General features: G+C 35.4%; 2 protein-coding genes across 2 annotated transcripts; one reads left to right on the top strand and one right to left on the bottom strand.

Annotated features, from left to right (window-relative positions):
* Nucleotides 1–1,142: 1,142 nt before the first annotated feature.
* Nucleotides 1,143–17,043, top strand: LOC138329224 (tetraspanin-11-like). Its single transcript, XM_069276050.1, has 9 exons — nucleotides 1,143–1,269; nucleotides 2,706–2,783; nucleotides 3,563–3,754; nucleotides 4,046–4,120; nucleotides 5,191–5,310; nucleotides 10,430–10,508; nucleotides 12,074–12,234; nucleotides 12,350–12,433; nucleotides 12,892–17,043. Exons 2-9 carry the CDS (start codon nucleotides 2,727–2,729, stop codon nucleotides 12,973–12,975), a joined length of 852 nt encoding a protein of 283 aa, XP_069132151.1. The 5' UTR covers nucleotides 1,143–1,269; nucleotides 2,706–2,726; the 3' UTR covers nucleotides 12,976–17,043.
* A 753-nt stretch (nucleotides 17,044–17,796) lies between these two features.
* LOC138329225 (small ribosomal subunit protein bS21m-like) lies at nucleotides 17,797–26,391 on the bottom strand. Its single transcript, XM_069276051.1, has 2 exons — nucleotides 26,253–26,391; nucleotides 17,797–18,229 (listed from the first exon to the last, which is right to left on the bottom strand). The coding sequence occupies exons 1-2, from the start codon at nucleotides 26,387–26,389 to the stop codon at nucleotides 18,049–18,051; spliced, it is 318 nt and encodes a 105-aa protein (XP_069132152.1). The 5' UTR covers nucleotides 26,390–26,391; the 3' UTR covers nucleotides 17,797–18,048.
* Between the last annotated feature and the right edge of the window lie 37 nt (nucleotides 26,392–26,428).

A 26,428-nucleotide genomic window follows, 5' to 3' on the forward strand; every position in this document is an offset into this window, starting at 1 on the left:
TCACATGTATTGGGATGAATTTAAAACAAATTACTTAAAAATGTAGGCCTATATAGGTTTTGTATGGTACAGGCTGATTTCGCAGGCATTTGCGTTTCATTTAAAAGTATTCACAATTTGAACAGAATGGGTGATTGGTAATCATAGTCCTATAAAATTACCAATACCTGATCGGTTATATCTTTCTTCATTCATCAAGTCCTTGATTTCATTGAGCATTTCGTAATATAAGCGAACGAAATGTCATAAATCAGTCACCATAGATTTCCATTTATATTATTCTCAATTTTTTTTATTACGAAGCGAATAAAAAGGTTACACCTGGGCCGTTTTCGTTTATTCGGAACAACCGGTTCGACCGTTGGTTAAAGTCATTATTTCAAGTATAAATCCTGACGGACCTGCAGTTTTTAATACAGGCCTGTGAGGGCTTTGAAGGCTCGTCTGAAAACAATATAAAATCACCAGGTCCGTCTTTAATTAATAAACGAACAACTAGATCCAACCAGTCAAACCGTATAATCAAAAACGGCCCAATACACTTGCGAACTATGTATTTATTTCCGGAGTGATGCAAGGTGACATTTTATTCCTGCTATTATTCTTTCAATTGACGGACATATCATTCTTTGGTGGGCGGCTAAGATCCCTCTGGGATCTCTTGTATTATTTCGAAGTCAATTGACGTATAGGCACTTACTCTCTCCCATGCCAACAAGTTTTTTCAATTACTTGCATCAAAGACTTAGAAAGTAATTGAAATTATCTATGTCTTTGCTCGCATTTTATTTAGTCTCTTCATATATCATCGTTCTAACGTGTATATTGTGTAAACCATTTTGATTTGATGTTTGGTGAATTATCAAACAAACCAATATGATATGCATATGCAGAAAAATATAGACATATAAGTTTTATGCATATGTATGCGATAACGGCTGTCAGACCGATGAAAGGAATAAGTTATTTTAATAATATGCAATTGATGCACGTACATGTAACAAGCAGAACAACCAGAAAGATAGATTATTAATCAAACAGTTTTTACCGAAGCACGGAAGACAAAAAATAAATAAACAAACAAATAAAAAAAAAATCAGCCGACGTCAGTAGTCGAACCTCTGCTACCGCTAACCGTATGGGTCACAGCCGCAGGTGAGTAATCTTCGTAGGTGAGGCCACAGGTGTGCCGGAGGTTTTCTGTACTCTTTACTGAAGAGTTCCACATATGATTAGCCGGGATTTATAACAAACTTCAATCTGCTTACCGTAAGTATTCCAGCTACTGGATTGAGGTTTAAATATCTCCTCACCAAATCACCTCTATAACGTTAACTTACACATATCTTAGTTTACCATCAAAGTTATAGTTTTCTTACTTTAATGGACGAAATGATACATTAGATCGATATATCCGGGGTTTCCACGATTGGAACACCTACATGTAGCTCAGAACAGAAGCTATATATGTAATTATATAGGAACTGTTAAATTATATGAATTTGTTAGCAAACATTTTAAAAAACAAATCGGCACTTAAATGGTTCTCATGCACTGATTTTTAAGTTCGGCTTCTTTAAGATATTCATATATGATACAAACATAAAAATAGTCATATTACTACACATACGTATACATGTATCAAAAAAATATATTATACCTGGGGTATGAATATTTTTTTGATAATTATTAATTAATTAGGATAGTATACAGTGTACACTACAGTGTATTTTAGAGTCAAACTTTTAAGAACCTGTGGAGATGTCCTCTCAAAGTCAGTACAGTATATTACCAAATGACATAATTATATAATCAAAGCTACAGCATAGAGGATTCACTTTTTGTCACAAGGCAGAGCAGAGGGTGTCTTATCATTTATCATACATGTATATGTTTTATAGAAATTTGGACACCTTTTTCCCTCTATTAATAATATTCATGGACACTGTCTCACTAACCATGTACATATTGTATACAGCAGATGTTCTCACTAACTATGTACATATTGTATACAGCAGATGTTCTCACTAACTAAGTACATATTGTATACAGCAGATGTTCTCACTAACTATGTACATATTGTATACAGCAGATGTTCTCACTAACTATGTACATATTGTATACAGTAGATGTTCTCACTAACTATGTACATATTGTATACAGCAGATGTTCTCACTAACTATGTACATATTGTATACAGCAGATGTTCTCACTAACTATGTACATATTGTATACAGCAGATGTTCTCACTAATTATGTACATATTGTATACAGCAGATGTTCCCGCATCTTTACTTTCATTAGTTACATACTCAAAATTTATCATCTATTGGACTCTACCTATTTTAGTTTGGCCTCACTAATATAAATTATGTACTGTAAATCAACTATCTTTAGCGGTCGCTAAATTCTGCGATTTTCATTCTAAAATATTTTTCGCGGAGATAAAGTTTCGCAGATTTATAATTGAATGAAGATATCTTCAAATTTTCTTAAAAAAATAGTTTCTGAATTTAACTTGATTGCGAAATTCGAGAAAATAAATCACACACAAAAGACAGTTGTATACAGGATACTGTAGATGTTGCGATAGTTTTTGTTATATATGTACATACTAATGATTTATCATCTAAAGGACATGCTTTGTATTACCTTCATAACCCCATTTGTGAGTGTTGTCAGTGAATATGTTTGTATTTTTACAGGTAAGACAGTGATCGTTAACTATGCTGTCTAAAGGACTGCTGAGAGTACTCATTGGTATCACAAATGTCCTCTTCTTTGTAAGTTTAAGTCAGAAAATTTGTCAGGTTTTCATTTGATATAAAAACAGTATAAATGTCATGTTACCAGTTATTGGCCATGGACTAAAATCATCTCTGGAATATACCACTTTGCGTCACCATCATATGATCAGAATCATATTATAAGTTATATAGTCAGTTACTGACCCCCTATGAAGGCATAGAGGGTCAGTAAGATTTATATGGGGCAAGGGCGTAATTTATGAATATGTCACTCTAAAAATATTTTTTGCTATAAAAATTGTGTCCACAACGACTGAAATAACTTAATTACCTTAACATGGAAAAGTAGTCCTCTTGTGTGTAACTTTAAGTGTTTAGAGTATAATGGAAAAAAAATTATTGCTGCATCAACTTCCTTCGATCATAAAATGGTGGAGTCACTTATTTCAAAATTAAGATAAATGTACGTTTCCTATATTTTATTACGCTTACAAAAACATCTGAGATTGAAGATTGATCTTATAGATATTAACTTGTCACTCATCATTATAGAAGAAGCATGTAATAAAGTTTTTAATGATATTGTCAATATTCTCTATTTGCACATTACAGAGTTATCTGCCCTTGCGAGTAGGTATTGATTGTGACGTCATGTGTTTGCGAGTGTAATGTCATACTTTTCTGAGAAAACGACGTAAATTGTGCCCATAAAATAATGATGTCACAATGGATACCTACCCGCAAGGGAGCTAACTCTGTAATATGCAAAGACGTTATATGTGTACAAGAATGCACATGTACTTGTATTTTTACAGATTGCCGGTGGTACAGCCCTGGGGGTGGGAGTATGGTTTTCTATGGATAAATTGTTTGTATCCGACCTTATTGGAACTGGCCTGTTTTCTGCAGCATCCTACCTCTTCATCTTCTGTGGGGCCTTTATCATCCTGCTATCATTCCTTGGATGTGCAGCCTCTGTGTTTGAGAGCAAGAAACTATTGATCTTGGTAGGTATATATATCGATCAACACACACTAGCTGCCAACCATGTTATATAATAGTTTGTTGTCAACATCTTAAATCCAAATTCCTGTTTAGCTTGAATGATATAAACTGTCATCTAATTTTAATTAAAATTTTAGACAATCATGCAGTTGTGTTACTACTAATTGTAAACAATTTCAAATGTTTTTCTTTAAATTTATTTTTAACATCATGACAAGCTCCACATTGACTTTGAAATCGTTGTTGTGTAATAGATAATGTTATTTATCTGTATCTTTATGATTTTGTTACAGTATTTATTCCTCGTCATCCTTATCCTGATAGTCTTCCTATCGGCAGCCATCGTAGCAGCAGTGTTCCAAGGGGAGGTAAGTCAACCATTGATAAAAATTCAAAGTAATTTTTACTTTTTAGCCAGGTCACCTGACCATAAGTCATGGTGATCTATTGCGATAGTCTTTTGTCCGTCGTCCATTAACATTTCCTTGTGAACGTAATAATTTGAGTAAATATAAACTGATCTTATTGAAACTCTGTATGTAAACTAACATTGGAATGATCTTGAACGAATTCGAAAAACAGCTTGATTTGACGTTAATTTATGGAGTTATTGCCCTTTGAACTGATAATTATCATTGGACATTGTGAACGCGATAACTTGAGTAAATATAAACCGAGGTTAATGAAACTTTGTATGTAGAATAACAATTTACGGAGTTGTTGCCCTTTGTACTAATAATTATTATTGGACTTTGTGAACATGATAGTTTTAGTAAATATGAACCAAGCTTAATAAAACTTTGTGTGTATACTAACATTGGAAAGATCTCGGAATAATATTGGGTTTTCAAAGTCACAAATTTACAAATGTAAATTTTTTAGTTCTTTTAGCCAAATTTCATATATATAAGCTCAAATATACTAATGATCCCCCATCTGTCATAAGTTTTAAAAGAGATCTTGAATATTATTTCAGGTTAGATGAGTATACCAATAAAAAAAATCTAACTCTAAATGTTTTCAATAAAAGGTGGGAACACTTAAAATTACTTACTTCATGACTATCATAGCACTTTAATTCGATGCAGCTCATGTGTGGAAGTGTGAGTGAACAATTTGTTTTTTTTCATAAAGAAATATATAATTATAATATCTTTTATGAATGACTGTTTGTACATTCCATCAATTCATATGTTTTCTTCACTGTTAAATTTGTGTATTGTTTCTAATGATGTTTTTGGAGAATAAAAAAATTTGAAAGAGAAAAAAACATTGGAAAGATCTCGGATGATTTTGAGAATCCATTATGTCTTAAGTCTTGTGTTAGGGCCAGAGTACAAGTATATGATCAAGGCATCCTATTTGTTAGATGATGCTAAAAATTCAGTCATAATTGTCATTTAGGATGGTTATTACATTAGGGTTTTATTCCTTGTAGTTAACAAGTTCACTACAAGAGAGGATGCAAACAACATTGAAACAGGGATATGGCAACAATATATACGGCAGTGAAGAAAACAGAAAAATTACAGAATCCTGGAACTTTGCTCAGAAGACGGTTTGTATTTACTTAGTCATTCTTGTAATTTCATAACAAAGGCCAAACAAAATTAATTCTTAGTTTCTCAGGCCCCGCCGCATCGACATTTACCCCCCCCCCCCCCCCCCCCGCACCAACGTTTTTATACGCCATAACTTAAAAATTAAAATCGAGACCGCCGCATCGAACGCACCCCAAATTTCCATTTGAACTCGCCCGAAATTTCCATTCGAAAATGCACCCGGAAATTGGCTCCAATTTTAGTATGCACCTTTCATTTCCGGTAAAAAATGGCTGCCGATGTCAGCATTTGCTCAAAACGGAATGTTTCCTCCCAGGATTATGTACTTTCAACTGGGTTTCTTTGGATATAGTGACGATTGAGATATTTAAAAGCTGTTCTGAAAGACTGAGTAAGAATTTACATTTTCATTGATTTTCATGACCTTCAAGTGAGAAAAAAATAAATGTTATCTGCCGCATTTGTTTTGAGAGAAATAAGAAATAAAAAAATATTCCCGCCGCCCGCACTGACTTTTTAAAAAAGTGGCCTGAGAAACTAACAATTAATTTTTTTTGGCCAAAAGATTTCAAATTTGTTTTCAAGGGTGAATGTAAATTATGACAAGCTAATAAGAAAAAGTCTCTGTATCATTTCATATTTTGATAAATTAATATTTTCCTCAATTAGAATTTGACATTTTAAAAGTTCTTTACCTTTAGGCTGTGGTTCTAGCTAGATGTTTGATATTCTACCATGAGGCATCGCACCTCTGGGTTGAGATATTGTAGTGAAGATGATGCTGCGAATGTGGTATCTACTCTGATACAGGGATTATATATCATAATAATGGGGGTATTATACTGGAGTCACACTGTCTATCTATAGTCATCTTGTCCAACATCCTCCTAAACTACTGGACCACTCTTAATGAAATAACCTGTTGGGGACCATGCTAAGATATGTAACAAGGATGGTTTTCATAAAATTTTGGCTGCCATTGCAACAAGGTCAAATTTTTAGGTCACCTGAGACGAAGTCTCAAGTGACCTATTCTAATCGCCTTTTGTCCGCCGTCGTGCGTAGTGACGTCGTCCGTCGTGCGTCGAATGTCCGTAAAACAATTTACATTTTTCGACTTCTTCTTCTCCAAAACTGCTGAAGGCAATTTCATTTTATTGATAAAAATAAATGGAAAAACTATGATAAACTTGGTTAGAAAAATCATGACAATTTTTTTCTATAATTGGATTAAAAACAAAATGCACAAACCTGCTAAGGCATAAGGCAATCAAAATGTGAATTAATATGGTCCCACCCCAGGGGGAAACAGCTGAACAAAAAGGCTGCAAGATTTTAATTTTTCAGAAGTCATCGGAGTCCGTATGCGAGGGCCAAAGGCGTCGAAATGTCGTAAACATTTCAAAAAATCGACGCTCCTTCTTCTCCCAGATGTCGCTAGAAGCAATTACCTTTGATAATTCTTGCACAACACTCTTCTAAGGTCATTAGGGCAATCTGTGGTATTACTGAACCCTAGGGTCAAAGAAATTTTCCACCTGGGGAGGGGATGGGTGGGGCAACTATAGGGTATATTTGAGAAAACACATTCAAAGCACATCTTCTGTCATCATCTCACAGATGTGGGTAGAGAATCAAATACTCCTTCATTGAGATAGAAAGGTCCCTTACGGTCTTTTACACAAATTGTGAATTATAGACCCTAGGGTCTCTAGTTCCCCCTGGGGAGGGATTAAGTTTTACAAATTGGGGGAAACAAATTTTTGCTTGTATTTTTATTCGGGAAATTAGTCAGAATTGTGTTGTCTCAGTATTTTCAGTACGAGATGGCCATTTTATTCCTTTTCACAAATTTTCTATGACTGGACTACCTGGGGCCTTAGGGGCAATTATTCCAAATGTTGTCAGAATTATCAGTACGAGATGGCCAATTTAAATCCTATCTGCCCAATGTTTCTACTAATGGTTTTAATAGGACCAAATTAAAGGACAATGTTTGATATTATTTTGTAATCCAGCATATAGTTTTTAATTATTAAGTTTTTACCTTCAAACACTTATTTGAATCATTATGAAAGGCATAATGCTCAAACAAAATTGTGACTTATAATGGGTCCCCACCGCCCCAGGGGCTATGGGAGGGTCCACACATTTCAATGACTGGGTCAAAAAGGAGGTCAAAGGGGCGGGGTCATCAAAAGGGAGTCATATAGGCTAAAACTTCAAAAATACTTCTTCTTGAAGTTATGGAAATGAAATATATACCCTAGGGTCTCTAGAAATCAAATACTTTTCTTTTATAAATATAAGGTTCTTAAGGTACTTTACAAAAATTTGTGACTTATATGACCCTGGGGTCTCACGGTTTTCCCCCCTGGGGAGGGGGGACAAGTTTACTATAGTTTATATGGGGCAAAGAATCCCACATTTATGGAGCATTTTTTGCTCAATTTAATTGGCCCATGGACATGATTGATTTCCGTAGAATAATGCTGATAAACATAACCCTGATAATAGGGAATTGATCGTTATTAATTATTTTTATGCAGAACTAGGTCAAACCCTTATCAGCTGATGTTGTAGACTTTCAAAACTGAGTACAGTTTTCCTTAATTGCTGATTTGTACCCAGACAATTTCCCAATTGAAGTTTATGCAAAAAATTTATAATGTTATAAATAAAATTATTTAAAATTATTGTTGATCAATGACATTCTTTAATAGTTATCATAGCACCCGGTAAAATTTATTTATTGTCCCCTTTGCTGTTATTTACCCAGGTGTAGGGAATAAGTTTACTATAGGTTTTATATTAATTGAAAGGTAAACTGATTTTTTTTAAAAATTATTCTGACATAAATTGTGGAAGAACACGATTTTTTGCACATTATTTTGTCATTTGTTAATAGGAATTGAGTCCAATGTTGTCAGAATTTATCAGTAACGAGATGGCCATTTAATCAAAGTTTTTAAATAAACCATAATCAAAATATTTCTTACCCTTGCTTATAAACGAGTCCAAACTTGGTTAGAATTAAAATATTTAAAAAACCTCTAACGAATTAAAAAATTTCGGGTAGATTGTCTTCCTTACATAGCTGAAAATTTAATTGCACAACCTGGTAAAATGTCATAGTGCCAAGTCAAAGAAATGCTGTAAAACGGAAAACATAAAACCAGGGATTATGCAAACTTTCGAATAATTCCGGATTCTTATCAGAAATTTAGATCATATTTAAAATAGTTTTTTTTTTACCAAAAATTGATTTATCCCTGAGATATAATTAATGACCCCCTATTTAGTTGAAAAAGTTTGTATTTCATTATTGAAATATGGGGTACCCCCATTTCTCTATGTACCCAAAAATTTCTACCTAAACCATCTGTAAATTATTCCTTATTAAGGTCCTTTAACAAAAATTTGTGAATTATAATTATTGGCCACCTTAATTTTCCCATTATTTGACAAGTAAAAATAATTTAACTTTATGTTTTTTTTAGGTCTTGTCCTTTACAAAAAATTTTAACTTTGAAAGTAATATACCCTGGGTTCCTCACGTTCCCCCCTGGGTAGGGGGACAATTATTACTATAGTTTATATTGGGAAAACACATTTATGAGCATTTTTTTGCTCAATTTTAATTGGAAACGAGTCAAACTTGGTTAGAATTATTAGCCTGAGATAGCATTTTAATATCATATCCATATTGGTCCAGGCTGACCCCCTGGGGGCAGCAGGGCGGGGCCAAAAAAGGTCAAATAGGCTAAAACTTCAAAAATTATCTTTTAAAATTCTGGAAATGGTATAAACAAATACACTTTATAGATGAAAAGGTCTTAAAGTTTGTTTATAAAAATTGTAAATTATATGACCCTGGGGTCTCCTGTTTCCCCTTGGGGAGGGGGTCAAGTTTTATATATATTTATATAGGAAAAACACATTTATGAGCATGTTTTGCTCAATTTTCATTGGAAACGAGTCAAACTTGGTTAGAATTATTAGCCTGAGATAGCATTTTAATATCATATCTACATTGGTCCTGGCCTACCCCTTGGGGGCAGAGGGGCGGGGCTAAAAAAGGGTCAAATAGGCTAAAACTTCAAAAGTCTTCTAAAATTCTGGATATAGTAGAATCAAATAATTATAGATGGAAAGGTCTTAAGATCACTCATAAGTTTTATAAAAATTGTGAATTATATAACCTTGGGGTTTCACTTTACCCCCTGGGGAGGGGTCAAGATTACTTTAGTTTATATAGGAAAAACATATTTGTGAACATTATTTGCCCAATTTTCGTAGGAAATGAGTCATACTTGATTAGAATTATTAGCCTAAGATATAGCATTTTAACATCCATATCCGTCCTCGATGACCCCCTGGGGGACCAGGACCAGAGGGGCAGGACCAAACAGGGTCAAAATGATTAAAATTTCAAAAAATACCTCTAAATTCACAGGTTTGATGGAAGCAAATACTCTTCATAGTCTAAAAAGTCAAATTTATAAATCACTGACCAACTTCAAGGCCCAGCATATAGTGTTTATATGTCTTTAATTTGTTTCATTATTTGTTTCATTATATATTCTAACTCAGGTGACCGTTAAGTCCCATGGGCCTCTTGTTTAAAATTGTCAATAACTTTGTGATCGTTAGTATTTGGATTAATTTTATTCAAACTTGGTCAAGTGATATAATTAATATGGATGCCTATTAGTTGACATACATGTACACAGAAGTATTGCATGATTTAATAAAGGTTACTATGGAAACATAATTGCTGCTTCTGATTGATCAAAAGTTAGAAGTCTGAAGTTAGGTGGAAATTGCTATATACCAGATTACTAGGAAGGGATATACACTATGGATATAATTTTGAAAACATCTTATGTAATTTGGTTGCCATGGCTACCTAATGAAACCTAAAAATCAAGACAAAATCTCAAAATGAACGTAAATGAAATTTGTGTATGGATCCTTGGTAAGCATTATTTGGTCGTGTTTTTAAAAATAACATATCATGTGGTTACCTTGGTCTTGAGTGAGGAAAAGTGTGTTAGTTATAGTCATATACTTACCGTTCTAGTTGAATGTTGTGTAATGATTTCCCTTTTACAGTTGAGATGTTGCGGTGTAGATGACAGTGGCTATGGTATCTACAGGGAAACACAATGGTACAGAGACGCAGTATCACAAGGTTCGTATCCCTAATGTTGTACTGCAGCAATTCATCCCTTATCGCTGATGTTGTACCCAGACAATTGATCCCTTATTGCTGATGTTGTACCCAGACAATTGATCCCTTATCGCTGATGTTGTATCCTGGTAATTGATCCCTTATTGCTGATGTTGTACCCAGACAATTGATCCCTTATCGCTGATGTTGTACCCAGACAATTGATCCCTTATCGCTGATGTTGTACCCAGACAATTGATCCCTTATTGCTGATGATCCTGATGACTTATTGCTGATCCTGGTAATTGATCCCTTATTGCTGATGTTGTACCCAGACAATTGATCCCTTATTGCTGATGTTGTACCCAGACAATTGATCCCTTATCGCTGATGTTATACCCTGGTAAATCTTCCCTTATCCCTGATGTTATACCCTGGTTATTCTTCCCTTATCCCTGATGTTATACTGTGGTAATTCTTCCCTTATCCCTGATGTTATACAGCGGTTATTCTTCCCTTATCCCTGATTACATTATCCGTATCTGTCTTACTTTTTTCATGATTTAGAAGAATGGTGAAAAATAAATCCTGTTATAAATCATGCAGAGATAGGACTAAATCGAAGTCAAGATGAGTGATAATGATTCGGGAAACTTTTGACAATAATCAAATAAATATTGAACATCGCTAGGTGGGTCCCACTTAGTCAAACAAGCCGAAGTAAGCCGACATTGTAACGTCTTTGCCGAGAACGTCATGTGACTGCCGTAACTACGTAACGTCTGTCCGAACTCTTCCGAGAACGGGTCATGAACTTCCGACTTCCGTTCGGCAATAATCATAACTTCTATGGCAACCAGTTTAAAATGAAGGCATGATTACAAGTATCGACTTTCAACAACTGCTGTACCAAAGTTATTAAGAAATCATTTTAAATATTCTTTGACATAACTTAATTTCAACTACATCTACAAATACTAACAATATCGGGTTGGAATCTAACTTGACTTTTTGCCGATAGTCACGTATAGTGTGGCTTTAAATCATGTCCATTCACCTAGCTATCTTATCCATCCGTCTTAAACTTCCTTTCTCATAGCCATGTAGACGTGATGAAAGGGATCAGACATTTTAATGCCATGGTGTGCTGCCCTATAGTATATCCCATCCCATGTTGATCCAAATAGTTATTAGCATTCAAACTTTTCGTAGAGCACCAGGTTTTATACTGTGCAGCTATAACAATTTTTATATTTTCATGTATATATCTCTTGTCAATATATTTGCAGAAATTTAAAAGAAAGCAAAAATCGCTGTGCCGCAAATAATTCCATTTTTACAGTATTAGCAGGGACACTTTTGTAATACAGACATTTCAAATTAAAAATCTTTTTGCAGTCTTAGTTTTTAAATTTATTTATTTATCATATTTGAAATTTTCCTCACAATAAAATATTAAAGAAAAAGTGATCTGAATGGAAAGGAAAATCATGCAAGTTTTTGAATAATGTTATTCATAATGTACATGATAAAACTATAGAGATTAATTGACATGTTTTTGACAATATGAGTATATTTCATTGTAGCAATAGACCTATCCCAGGTGAATTTTGTGCCGGAGTCGTGTTGTGTGTATTTAGAACACAGGCAGAGATACCAGAACGTTGATCTTTGTCAGAGAAATCCATACGGTCCCCCGACCAACCCAGATCCAAACTCGTCCAAAAATGACAACATGTATTACGATGTAAGTAAAGTCATAGTTATGTTGCATTTCTCTAAATAACACATAACAATAAAGTTTATGAAGGTTGGTGAGATCGAATCACACTGATGTATAATTCCTGTTTCCTTTGTTGAAGGGTTGTCTGTCTGCTGCTCAGCACTATGGTGAAGACAATGCTGGAGTTATTCTTGCCATTGGATTTGGATTCTCATTTGTCCTGGTATGTCCGATATTTCAGAAGTCTCTTCTCTCATTACTTAAGTGTTTGTGTCATAAATAAACACAATTTAAGTAAATGACTGGTTTATATACGGCCCTTTTCAACCCATTGGAATCAGCCAATATTTGTATATTATTAAACTTCAAAGAAACACAATTTAACAAAGCATGACAATTTATTGACCCGTGCCCTATCCGGGCCTCGAACTCTTGATCTATGGCACCCAATCGCCTAGCCAAACATACCTGCGCGTTCTACCACTGCGCCACATGCTCTGTCCAAGGGCCTCTTGATTCAAACTTGGTTATTGAGAAGAAGAATAAAAAAAGATAAGCACATTTTAGATGTTATCTTGAATGAAGGTCAAGGTGTTAAATTAAAACAATCTTGAAAGTCTTATATGTCCCTATGTGAAGTCTGAGAATATGTTGACAGTGATTTATTATTTATTGTTTCAGATTGCTGGTATTGTTTTATCGATCCTACTCATCAGAAAGATGTCAAATCTGAGTTTCGACCCAGTCAGCACCAAAGTTACATAAAGTTCTTGACAATTTTTGATAAGCTGTTGGATGTTGTGCCACTTGAACATGACAAGTACACACGCCTTAGTAAAGATTACACCTTGACCTGTTTTATAAACGTTCCAAACCTTTGACACCATTCCTTAGCTTAGAATTGTCCATTTCAGAGTTAAGGAAAGTTCCATCAAAACTTACTACATTTTGTATTTAAGACACTCAGTAACTTAGTTCTCTAATGAAGAAAATTGTTTGGAGAATTTCATGTTCAGGAATCAAGTTTAGGAATGTTGATGAAACAGCTGGGGTCTGCTACATTGCAGGAAATTAGGCCATTTACCAACATTTTAGAACTCGCATATTTTTACCTATTTAAAATGTGTATCTGGAGATTGAATACGTTATAGACTAACCAGGAATCTATCTCGTATATATACATGTATAGGTATCATTTTGATCACTAACATTCATTTTACTGTTATTTTACTGGAGGTTTTAGCTGATAGAATTTCTTTATTTAGGAGCCACAAAATAAGAAATGTTCTTTTTATGTGCAGTTTGAAACCTTGATATTAAATGGATTAATGTAATCAAATAAAACCTATGCATACACATTTTTTTTTATCAAATTTAAAACTGAACTATGGCCATTTTGTTCATTAAATATTTAAACTGAATAGTCGGTTACTGATTTTTACACAATTTATACAGAACAATATCATTTAAAGAATAACAAAAATGTCTTATGAACAAAACTATGGGGAAAAAAGCTAGATTACAATCATTTCTTGATAAAGAATGATATAATAACAAACATCTGGTGATATGGCGAGTTTATGATTGACATATGGAAACAGGTGTACAAACAGGTAGATGAGTGTTAGGTGTTATAAATAGCAACAAGCTTGTATAATAAATGTGAAAAATGTTTTCAGTCTGCTATCTATTGTTTTAATGTAAAAACAATAGGTTTGTGTAAGTTTAATGACTTTAAAATAGTTTTCCAATATGACTAAATGAAAAGAAGTCACAGGAATAAGTGTTGTTTTGTTTTAACATAATTCATATATTTTTATTGATTATTGTGTTTAAATGGCATTATATTGGTAACAATACCATTTTATACCTGTAAATGTAATCCGTTGTGTATGGTCTTTGCTTCCGTTGTTCAGTATTAATGTTGAAACATTTGTTGTAAAATAAATTTGTGCTACTGTCAAGTTGGTTATTTACTTAATTTACACGATTTTATGAAAAAACAAGAAGTGGTTTGAAATTTTCCCATTCTGGCTTTCAGGGTAGATATGAGTAAACCATTTCTCTATATATCAAGACCCAGGTCAAATTTTTACCATCATAGTAATGTTCTGTGAAATCGTGAAAATGATCATCCCCATGAAAATAACCGGCTACATATAGAATATGTATAACTATAACGCTGGAGATACTGTAACCACAGTGGAGGTTATGACCAGTGTTGTGGTTTTATAGACAAGTTTTGTTGTATAAAACTACTGCCTAATTTTCAATGACATGTAATGTTCTTGTGAAAGATATTTTTCACTCAAATTGTCCACTTTAATTATCTTTATGTTTTATTGAATTAAAGGACCAATTTGCATATGTGTATTTCAAATTGACATTACCATCCATTTTTGTTTATAGAACTTTTAAATGATATTGTAATTGGTGTACATTCTGACGTGTTTCTATAATTTGTGTATAATTGTTTCAAAAAATGTTTGCTATATATTGACCAGTTCTACATCAATTATGGGGTATAATTAGTTAATTTCCAGTAACTGTACTCGAATTTTTTTCAGGAAGGTTGTGTGGGGAAAAATGTGCACCATGGAAAGTGTACCACAAATTATTGGTGGAGGTGTGCTAGTCGAAATTTTGATGCTTTCCAATATTATTGCAGTACTCGTAAACATAGCGGTTGATTTTTTTGTTCATTTCGGTTACTAGTAGTTTTTTTTTTTTAAAAAGATGTACCCATAAATGTTATTGGGTATACATTAAATGGTGATGTAAATATGGACAGACATAAGATTTATAAGTAAGTTTGTGCAATCTTCAGTACTTAATGCTTAGTCTAACTCCTAAATGGATAAAGCTTTAATCACTTGATGTTGTGATGTAATACTTTTGTTATTAATTATCATGCTTGTAAGACTAGAGGTATAATTTTATTTACTAATTTACGTATTGAAATAACTATTCCTTCCTCTACCATGAAACCAGTTCCTTCCCAAACATAACAGGTTGTACTGTAGTAGTTCCTTCCTAAACATAACAGGTTGTACTGTAGTAGTTTGGTTATCATATATATAGCATGTAAGGCCAAAAAAAAAAATGTCTGTTTAGGGTTACCCGACCGACCCTAATTTTTTACCCCAACCCTAATTTTTCCCCCACTTTTCTACGTAAAAAATTTATATCAAAAGTTGGGATTTCAATCTCAGACTCCGGTTCCGGCCATCACTTAAGAGTGAAAATTCCTCCCGACCTAACGAACCTACTTTTTTGGCAATGTAACCCTAAACAGACATTATTTTTTTAGCCTAATCAATGTGACAAACAAACACAAAGTTGTGGTTATGATACTGGATTTGTTTTCATCTCTCATCAGCACAACTCAGGTAGACATACATTATATCATACATAATATAGAAGTCATGTGAAAACATTGAAAAAAAAACAATTTAAAACTCCATTTATATTTCATTTTGTGGGGATTTGATTTTACGTATTAAACATGCATTCATCCCCTCCACTCCACCCCTAATTTCAAAATATAAGATTTCTAGGATAAGATATTAAACATCATGTATTGCCTGTCGTTATGCAGCCGTGTGTCATCTGTTGTGCGTAATCTTTTCACGTTTTAAATTATTTCCCAGTAAACCGCTCTATTTCCACTAGTGGGGTTTACCTAGCTGATAATATTCCGATATGGTGCCATTCAAGTGTTGCAATTATTTGGGTTGATCTGAAAACCTAAATGGCTGGCCACCATCTTGAAACACATTTTTAAGTTCTCTAGTTCCACCAGTGCAACTTTGCTCAAACTTGCCTGAAATGATCCTGACAAGGTCCAACCATGAAGTGTTGATATTATTGTTGCGGTTCAAAATCCAAGATGACAACCACTGCCACCTTTACATTATAAACTTCTTCTCAAGTTCTATCAGTGAGATTTAGCTGAAACTCCACTGACCAAGTGATCCTGACATGGTGATCTTCAAGTTCTACCAATGGGATTTAACTGAAATTACCAGCTTAGACCAGGATATGGTTCACACTAGTGTTGTCATTTTCCATGTTGATCCAAATTACAAAATTATTTCTATCTAGCAACTCCATATTGTTAAATATGTGTACATTTATTAATTTACTGTTAAAATATTCTGCTACACAATCTAATAAAGAGCCTGAGTAATCTGTTATAGTGGCTTCACCGATAGATCCACAATAACATTCTGGTGTAGATATAAGTTGTACTGACCGCGTATGAAAAATGCTCAACTTTGTCATTATCTTAGAAAAAATATGCATTTACCAAGGTAAGGGTGGTTGACCAAACTTAAAATGATTATCAGATGACCGGTAAGGCCCTTTGTGCCTCTTGTTTAGTATGACTTTCAAACCATACTGTTTGGGTTATTGTGAATTTAAAATATGCGAAGTTTGATGGTGATTCTAATGTAAAATGTATAATAACATAACATGATCATCAAATACTATTTTGTGGTAGCTCATTCACACGTCATCTGTTACTTTTCATTAAAATTGAATCATTAACTTCTGACTTTAAATACAATATTGCAATTTCAACTGCAGAACAATTTAGTGTTGTATGCATATTGTATTATCACAAAAGAATATAGATTGCGATGTGAGGATTTTTTGTGAGGAGATGATATGTTTATGTATCCACCTTGTTAACCCAGGTGTTACCTCTGTTGTATTTTTTGTATACAGATTTATTTTAATTAGACGCTGTATTTTATAATACAATTTTATAAATCATTATGGCCCACTTCCAGGGTGATATCTGTCCATTAAAGTTAACTGTTAATCATTTGTTTGTCTTTTTTGTCTTCAATGCTCTAACCAGATGCGCTTTAGAAATATATTTGACAAATTGTCTACGTAGTAGATAGGTAAATATTTATACAGTGGAACTTATGGATGGTATAAACTCAGATGATTCTGGTTTAATACTCTTAACGTACTCTGCCGGTTTGCATTGGGGCTGAGGTGGCCTAGTAGGGTAAGATATGACAGATTACCACAAGCCAAGTTCATGTTCCAAGTGAGGCAGTTGCCAGGTACTGATTGCTGGTCGGTGGTTTTTCTCCTGGTCAGCTTTCCTCCACCATCAAACCTGGCACATCCTTAAATGACCCTAGCTGTAAATTGGATATTATTGTTAATCTAAAATAAATTTCTTTCTTTCAAAAACTTTGAAAATTTGAAAACAAATGAAAAACTTGAAGAACTTGATGCAATGTTTTAATGGAACTTGTGACTTGCAGCATTATTTTGAGATCTCTTTTAAGCCAAGAGGAATTTTTAATGGACAACATGTCTGGTACACATTCCACATGACACATACCATTCCAATTCTGATGATGCTTTTGATGTGTTTGCATTAGTAACATATTTCCCTAGTGACTGCAGCCTTATAAGCATGTTTATGATATTTACTTGCATCAGGTGGGTGTTTATTTTTTAGTCAGAAAAAATTGGTTTTAACAATCTTGACTTGGTAGCTAGTCCTTAATTTCTAAAACCTTGGTAGGCCTTGTTGTATCAAGAGAAGAAAGAAGCTACTTTACATATTTATCTAATTTTTATTTTACATACAGACTACACAGTAACAACTTAATCATTTACACTTCCGGTCAAGTATTGTTATCATTGTAATACATGTCCGGTCAAGTAATATCCTGATATGTCAAGTCACTCTCCATGGAGGACATGTACACATACAATGGACCAAGACCAAACTTCTGTCCACAGACACACCGGGGAAACATGTTTTTCCTAAAACTTGTTGCCTTGCAGATAACAGTTGAATTTTTGTCACCGTAGCCATGGATTTGGTCGATTCTTTTTAAGGACAAGCTTCACTTTTCGCTCCATTTCTTCGTTGTAAAGACGCTTACATCTCTCAAAGCTCAGTCTATTTCTTTTCATAAATGGAGGTTCATAACCATTCATCCTAGATCTAATCTTCTCGGTTATTTTGTCTTCTCTCATAATTCTGCAACAAAATATATAACCACAGATTAATAACAATCAGCTAAATGGCGCATCGATCGCGACCATTGCATGGAATTAAATGATTTAAAGATACATGTACATTTGTATTTATAACCAAACTCAATAATCTATCATCAGTGAAATTGGTTGATTTTCTTGCCATTTTGCAGGTTTTGGCTTAGTTTAAGATACATAAATACAATATTGGATAAAAAAGAAATCCCAGAGGGACCTTGGCACCCAATGACGTATGTCAATGGAAAGAAGGATGTTTTCTCTTTTCCCCCTTCCTGTAAAAATATCGAATACACATAGGGAAACTTTACATAAAGCATATAGCAGCAACATAAATGAAAGGCAGAACCAAGACCATGCAAGCAGAACCTACAAGACCTCTTCAGTACTTTCTGTAATAGTTTATAAATATAAGAGGACTGCTTAACAGTCTTGTTTAAATTTTCTGATCAATCAAAAATGCATTGATGCACAACGAGGGTCGTTGAGCATGGAATTTGTGACTGATCCCTAAAGTACTTTCTGAGAAATGAAGACAACAGGGAACCTATGAATGAAATATGAGATCATTGATCAATCTGTCACAAAATGCAATATATATATATATATACACACAACAACATTGTAGGTCCTAAGGGAACCTATGAATGAAATATGAGACAAATCCTGTCAGTAATTTCTGAGAAATAGCAAAAACAAACTTCAATTTTCACAAGAGGCCCATGGGCCTTAACGGTCATCTGACTATTAGTACAATACAACATAGTCGTTTAAAGATTTTAGCCTATTTGACCTCTGTGACCTTGATTGAAGGTCAAGGTAATTCATTTGAACAAACTTGGTAGCCCTTCATCCCAGCATGCTACCAGCATGCCACATGCTCAATATCAGTACCCTGGGCCTTCTGGTTCTTGAGAAGACGTCATTTAAAGATTTTAGTCTATTTGCCGCCCGTGACCTTAAATGAAGATCAAGGTCATTCATTTGAATAAACTTGATAGCCCTTCATCCAAGCATGCTACATGCCCAATATCAGTACCCTGGGCCTTCTGGTTCTTAAGAAGAAGTCATTTAAAGATTTTAGCCTATTTGACCCCTGTGACCTTGAATGAAAATCAAGGTCATTCATTTGAACAAACTTGGTAGCCCTTTATCCCAGCATGCCACAGGCCTAATATCAGGTCTCTAGGCCTCTTCGTTATTCACAAGAATTTGTTTAAATGATTTTAGCCTATTTGACCCCTGTGACCTTGAATGAAGGTCAAGGTCATTTATTTGAACAAACTTGGTAGCCCTTCATCCCAGCATCCTACAGGCCCAATATCAGTACCCTGGGCCTTCTGGTTTTGAGAAGAAGAAGTCATTTAAATATTTTAGCCTTTTTGACCCCCGTGACCTTGAATGAAGGTTAAGGTCATTCATTTGAACAAACTTGGTAGCCCTTCATCCAAGCATGTCACAGGCCCAATATCAGTACCCTGGGCCTTCTGGTTCTTGAGAAGAAGTCGTTTAAAGATTTTAGCCTATTTGACCCTTGTGACCTTGAATGAAGGTCACGGTCATTTATTTGAACAAACTTGGTAGCCCTTCATCCCAGCATGCCACAGGCCTAATATCAGGTCTCTAGGCCTCTTAGTTATTCACAAGAAGTTGTTTAAAAGATTTTAGCCTATTTGACCCCTGTGACCTTGAATGAAGGTCAAGATCATTTATTTGAACAAACTTGGTAGCCCTTCATCCCAGCATCCTACAGGCCAAATATCAGTACCCTGGGCCTTCTGCTTCTTGAGAAGAAGTTGTTTAAAGATTTTAGCCTTTTTGACCCTCGTGACCTTGAATGAAGGTCAAGGCCATTTATTTGAACAAACTTGGTAGCCCTTCATCCCAGCATGCCACAGGCCTAATATCAGGTCTCTAGGCCTCTTAGTTATTCACAAGAAGTTGTTTAAAGGATTTTAGCCTATTTGACCCCTGTGACCTTGAATGAAGGTCAAGGTCATTTATTTGAACAAACTTGGTAGCCCTTCATCCCAGCATCCTACAGGCCAAATATCAGTACCCTGGGACTTCTGGTTCTTGAGAAGAAGTTGTTTAAAGATTTTAGCCTTTTTGACCCTCGTGACCTTGAATGAAGGTCAAGGTCATTTATTTGAACAAACTTGGTAGCCCTTCATCCCAGCATGCCACAGGCCAAATATCAGGTCTCTAGGCCTCTTAGTTATTGACAAGAAGTTGTTTAAAGGATTTTAGCCTATTTGACCCCTGTGACCTTGAATGAAGGTCAAGGTCATTTATTTGAACAAACTTGGTAGCCCTTCATCCCAGCATCCTACAGGGCAAATATCAGTACCCTGGGCCTTTTGGTTCTTGAGAAGAAGTTGTTTAAAGATTTTAGCCTTTTTGACCCCTGTGACCTTGAATGAAGGTCAAGGTCATTCATTTGAACAAACTTGGTAGCCCTCCATCCCAGCAACCTACAGGGCAAATATCAGTACCCTGGGCCTTCCGGTTATTGAGAAGAAGTAGTTTGAATAAAAAGTTTACGCACGGCGCACGGCGGACGGCGGACGGCGCACGGCGCACGACGACGGACGGTGCATGATGACAATAGGTCATCCTGACCCTTCGGGTCAGATGACCTAATAAACTTGATAGCACTTCATTCAAGCATGCTACATGCCCAATATCAGTACCCTTGGCCTTATAGTTCTTGAGAAGAAGTCATTTAAAGATTTTAGCCTATTTGACCCCCGTGACCTTGAATGAAGGTCAAGGTCATTCATTGGAACAAACTTGGTAGCCCTTCATCCCAGCATGCTACAGGCCCAATATCAGTACCATGTGCTTTCTGGGTCTTGAAAAGAAGTTGTTTAAAGATTTTAGCCTTTTTGACACCCATGACCTTGAATGAAGATCAAGGCCATTCATTTGAACAAATTTGATAGCCCTTCATCCAAGCATGTCAAAGGCCCAATATCAGGTCTCTAGGCCTCTTAGTTATTCACAAGAAGTTGTTTAAAGGATTTTAGCCTATTTGACCCCTGTGACCTTATATGAAGGTCAAGGTCCTTCATTCGAACAAACTTGGTAGCCCTTCATCCCAGCATGCTGTAGGCCCAATATGAGTATCCTGGGCCATTTAGTTCTTGAGAAGAAGTCATTTAAAGATTTTAGCCTATTTAACCCCTGTGACCTTGAATGAAGGTCAAGGTCATTCATTTGAACAAACTTGATAGCCCTTTATCCCAGCATGCTACATGCCCAATATCAGTACCCTGGGCCTTCTGGTTCTTGAGAAGAAGCCATTTAAGGATTTTAGCCTATTTGACCCCCATGACCTTGAATGAGGATCAAGGTCATTCATTGGAACAAACTTGGTAACCCTTCATCCCAGCATGCTACAGGCCTAATATCAGGTCTCTAGGCCTCTTAGTTATTCACATGAAGTTGTTTAAAGGGTTTTAGCCTATTTGACCCGTGACCTTGAATGAAGGTCAAGGTCATTTATTTGAACAAACTTGGTAGCCTTTCATCCCAGCATCCTACGGGCCCTATATCAGTACCCTAGGCCTTCTGGTTCTTGAGAAGAAGTCATTTAAAGAATTTGAACCCCGTGACCTTGAATGAATAGGTCATTCATTGAAACAAACTTGGTAGCCCTTCATCCCAGCATGCCACAGGCCTAATATCAGGTCTCTAGGCCTCTTAGTTATTCAAAATAAGTTTTTTAAATGATTTTAGCCTACTTGACCCCTGTGACCTTGAATGAAGGTCAAGATCATTCATTTGAACAAACTTGGTAGCCCTTCATCCCAGCATCCTACAGGCCAAATATCAGTACCCTGGGCCTTCTGGTTCTTGAGAAGAAGTCGTTTAAAGATTCTAGCCTTTTTGACCCCTTTGACCTTGAATGAAGGTCAAGGTCATTAATTTGAACAAACTTGGTAGCTCTTCATCCCAGCATGTCACAGGCCAAACATCAGTACCCTGGGCCTTCTGGTTCTTGAGAAGAAGTCGTTTAAAGATTTTAGCCTATTTGACCCCTGTGACCTTGAATGAAGGTCAAGGTCATTCATTTGAACAAACTTGGTAGCCCTTCATCCCAGCATGCCACAGGCCTAATATCAGGTCTCTAGGCCTCTTAGTTATTCACAAGAAGTTGTTTAAAGGGTTTTAGCCTATTTGACCCCTGTGACCTTGAATGAAGGTCAAGGTCATTTATTTGAACAAACTTGGTAGCCCTTCATCCCAGCATCCTACAGGCCAAATATCAGTACCCTGGGCCTTCTGGTTCTTGAGAAGAAGTCGTTTAAAGATTTTAGCCTTTTTGACCCCTGTGACCTTGAATGAAGGTCAAGGTCATTCATTTGAACAAACTTGGTAGCCCTCTATCCCAGCAACCTACAGGCCAAATATGAGTACCCTGGGCCTTCCGGTTATTGAGAAGAAGTCGTTTGAATGAAAAGTTTACGTACGGCGCACGACGGACGGCGCACGACGACGGACGGTGCATGATGACAATAGGTCATCCTGACCCTTCGGTTCATATCATATATTACATATATACAATATATATACAATATTTTTGAATAGTTTCCAAGAAACTTTGAATTTAGGAAATTCAAGACTTTAATTGGGAAAAGTTAAGAGGCTTTGCCATGGGGAATGGAGTATGGAGCTCTCTTAAGCTCAGTTCATATCTACTCAAGTTATTGTGTTCACAAGAAAATATTAACTAGGAGTGTCACGGTTAACCGAAATATTCAACCGTACGGTTGGTTAGGTAAGATGATTCTTAGTTTCGGTTCAGTTCATTAGAAAATTAAATGTCCTTCTACCTGTGTATAAAGTGAAGTGCTGATTATTTCATTGAAAATACAGTGAAATTGTTAGTCAGAATCCCATGAAATACACCTGTTGGCCGACATATGCATGTGTAACAGCTTTGCAAGTTCAGTCATTCAGAAGATCATTTTTTGCTGTCTGCGGACATTTTTTGCACATACCTCTGTATGTGTTTAAGGGTTTTAAGACATATACTTAAAGGGTTATAAATACAGGAGAATAGATGATTTGAGTACAATTTTGGAAAGAAAAAAATATTGTGACTTTTATACTTATAAAACAAAATCGCTTCCGGTTTTGAATGTCTAATATTCGAAAAACCAGGACATTTTCAAGCTTTCAAAAATAAAATTAAATCATATAATCATATTACTCAGGACAATTGGTCATATCAAACCATGATAAAATGTTAAAACTTTGAATAAATGCAGAATACATGTTTAAAAGAATACACATAAAAGTAGTTAGCCAAGGGAAAATGCCTTTAAATCGGAGGTCCCTCTGCTGTCTGTCAACAAAGACATAGAAGTTTCCAATCTCTATGTGTATATGTTTCTGCTGTTAGACATGACGTAATGAATGATTCAAAAGTGTGAAGTCTTGCTATATCTCTAACATTGTCGGAGTTGGAGAAGTGGTGTCCAATCGACCCCAAAAAACAATATGCATAACTTAGCTCTAAAGGAGAATGAATATAAATTTGAGAGATATCCTTTCTGTACTTCAATTACATTTTAATTATCAAATCCAAGATGGCTGCCTGGTGGCCATCTTGCAATTTCCAAGAATCTTCCCAAAATACAATATCTATAAGCTTACAGTAAGTTTTATAACCCCTGCTCGATTCGTCAAGAGCGGGCGGCCGCCGGTGACCCGGCGAGGCGGCTAAGTCACTCGATTCAAAGAAAAAATGCGCCGGTGGCGCGACCGGCGTACGCCGGATCAGCCGGTTTTGATTCACCGGCTAATACCGGCGCAAGATGGCGGAATGAGGGTTAGATATTTGTTGACGAAACTCTCTTTAAGCAAAACTCATTCCGTTCAGACATAAATTCTCCAAACATTGTGATTTCCTTGTTGTATTCATTAACGGACAGGAATTGAAACCTCTTTTGATACGCTAAGGTATGTAGATATCCATTTATGAAGCGAATACATCGAAACGAGCGGTGTGTGTATAGACTTAGATGTATGTACCCCAGGCGTTTGGCTCTATAGATATTTTTTCTCTATATAATGTAATACATACGGTGTCACAGCGTTTTATATCAAATGCCTGTGTATATTCATTCTATTAGTGTGATTATAATAAAATTTGTAAATATAATGTATATAAAAATTGAATGTTTTTATTCCAAGTATATTAAATTTCAATGACTTCTCTTGGACTGCTTATCAATAACATTAAAAACAGATTTAAGATTTACACTTTCGAAAACAAACACATTCAATGAATCGTTTTCGTCAAACACATGTAATTCAGAGTGTAACATAAGAAAATAGATTTATGTGTACAGTATTATACCTACATGTACATTGTAAATACATAATTCAGAAAGAATGCTCAAAAGTGAATATGATTGTACGGGCATTCTGTTAAATCCTATATCATGACATGAGATAAAGAATTCTACTGGTGACATGTAGTAAGAAATAAACATTGCCACACCAGGGTATCAGTTTAAACCCAGTTTGTTACTAGTAAGATAACTCATGCTTTACTAACCAGTGCTTCAGTGCTGAATTTTAGCTAGAATAAATAATGATTGGTGTGTGGCTAATTGCAACAATGCAAGGAGCGACAGTGCTTGGAGCGACAAAAAACCTTGCCGATATTACGCGACTGTGCGATAAAACAATCATGTCGCTCTGTCGCATTAGCGAGAAAATAAAATTTGTCGCACCGACACTCCGACAGTGTATTTTTGTTGCTATGTCACTCCGCGCATTATCTCACTGTTGCTTCGCGTACTGTCTTGTGATGTGAAATTAAATTCCAAGCTGTAATGCTAGAAAATTATGTCTTATTATATGTATATAATTATACAACACAAATTACAATGCATCATACATTGCATCAAATGTGGATTACTATCGGAACGCACGGAGCGATTTTGTGAGGAGCGACAATGCGACATGGCCGAAATAGGCCATCACATATGTTTTCTATTTCAACACAAGAGATTAATTCAGTTTAATGCAATTTCTTATATTTTTTCTTTTGGAATAAAACAGCATACACGTGTATATTATACAGAGTAGCACGCATGATGAATAAAAACTAAGAAGGGGGGGGGTCATTTTCCAATAGGCGAACAACAAAACAATAACATTAGCCAGTCATGGTGGCCTATTAATATTAAACTCTAATGATTTATGAATTTCTTAAAGTTCTTGGCCCGGTAATGAAAAATACGAATATTTGAATGCTAAATTTCTTATTGGCAATATCGCTTTTTTCCAAATACGCATTAATCAACTTAAATTCAGTCTTTGATTGTGTTTGATGTAAAACTTAAAATATAACTAAAGCTCTGAAAAAATGTTCGCCATGATGGAATACGCCGGTTATGCTTGTTTTGCCAGATCGCCCGGTCGTCGCCCGGTCACGTGACCGGCGTACGCCAGTAGCCGCTTTTCAGAACGAATCGAGCAGGGGTATAGTAGGCACCCTTGTGGACCTATGTAAAAAAATGGATAGATCATGCATACAGTGTTTTTTGAGAAATAGCTTACTGTACTGTAGCGATAACAAACTTTAAATTTTCAAGGTGGTTGCCTGTCGGATATCTTGTTTTTCAAACCGGTCCAAAAATGTAAGGGGATACATGTACAATGTACTTATAAAATTTGACGAGAGAAATCCCTTCAGTGCTTTCTCAGATTAAAGAAATATTTGAATCGTTCACCATCTGTCTTAGTGTCTGACTGTTGATCATGGATCATTTTAATGTACTAAATAACATATCTTGTGTTGTCACAAACTTTTCCTTGTATTTAACGTGTTGTCGTTTCTTGTCTTTTGTTGTCGTTATTAATTATATAAGTGTGACCGATGGATCATGGTCCGGTCAGCTGCCGACGGGCTCTTACAGCATGTTAAATTCAACTTGGTGTCCATCATAACACGAGTTAACGTTGTAGCGACATTGAACATGTCTTACCTATGTAAAAGAAGTAGAGCTGTATCAATGTCATTGTTTTTCACAAGCACTGTCCTTGATATAAATCGAAAATGCTTTCCAGCCGACATGTTTATTTTCATTCGGAATATTTCAGGATATTTCATCCACTGTCGCATGTTCCGAATGTACGTTTTAATTTCAAAGTTACAATAACG

This window comes from Argopecten irradians, chromosome 8, assembly GCF_041381155.1.
Source record: "Argopecten irradians isolate NY chromosome 8, Ai_NY, whole genome shotgun sequence".
Taxonomy (NCBI): domain Eukaryota; kingdom Metazoa; phylum Mollusca; class Bivalvia; order Pectinida; family Pectinidae; genus Argopecten; species Argopecten irradians.

What these genes read in the sequence shown, in the direction of transcription:
- LOC138329224 (XM_069276050.1), top strand. Translation starts at nt 2,727, where the DNA reads ATGCTGTCTAAAGGACTGCTGAGAGTACTCATTGGTATCACAAATGTC. An exon ending in GGAACTTTGCTCAGAAGACG is followed by an intron (nt 5,311 to 10,429) that starts GTTTGTATTTAC and finishes TCCCTTTTACAG; the next exon opens with TTGAGATGTTGCGGTGTAGA. An exon ending in TTGGATTCTCATTTGTCCTG is followed by an intron (nt 12,434 to 12,891) that starts GTATGTCCGATA and finishes TTATTGTTTCAG; the next exon opens with ATTGCTGGTATTGTTTTATC.
- LOC138329225 (XM_069276051.1), bottom strand. Translation starts at nt 26,389, where the DNA reads ATGCGACAGTGGATGAAATATCCTGAAATATTCCGAATGAAAATAAAC. An exon ending in GCTCTACTTCTTTTACATAG is followed by an intron (nt 18,230 to 26,252) that starts GTAAGACATGTT and finishes ATTTTGTTGCAG; the next exon opens with AATTATGAGAGAAGACAAAA.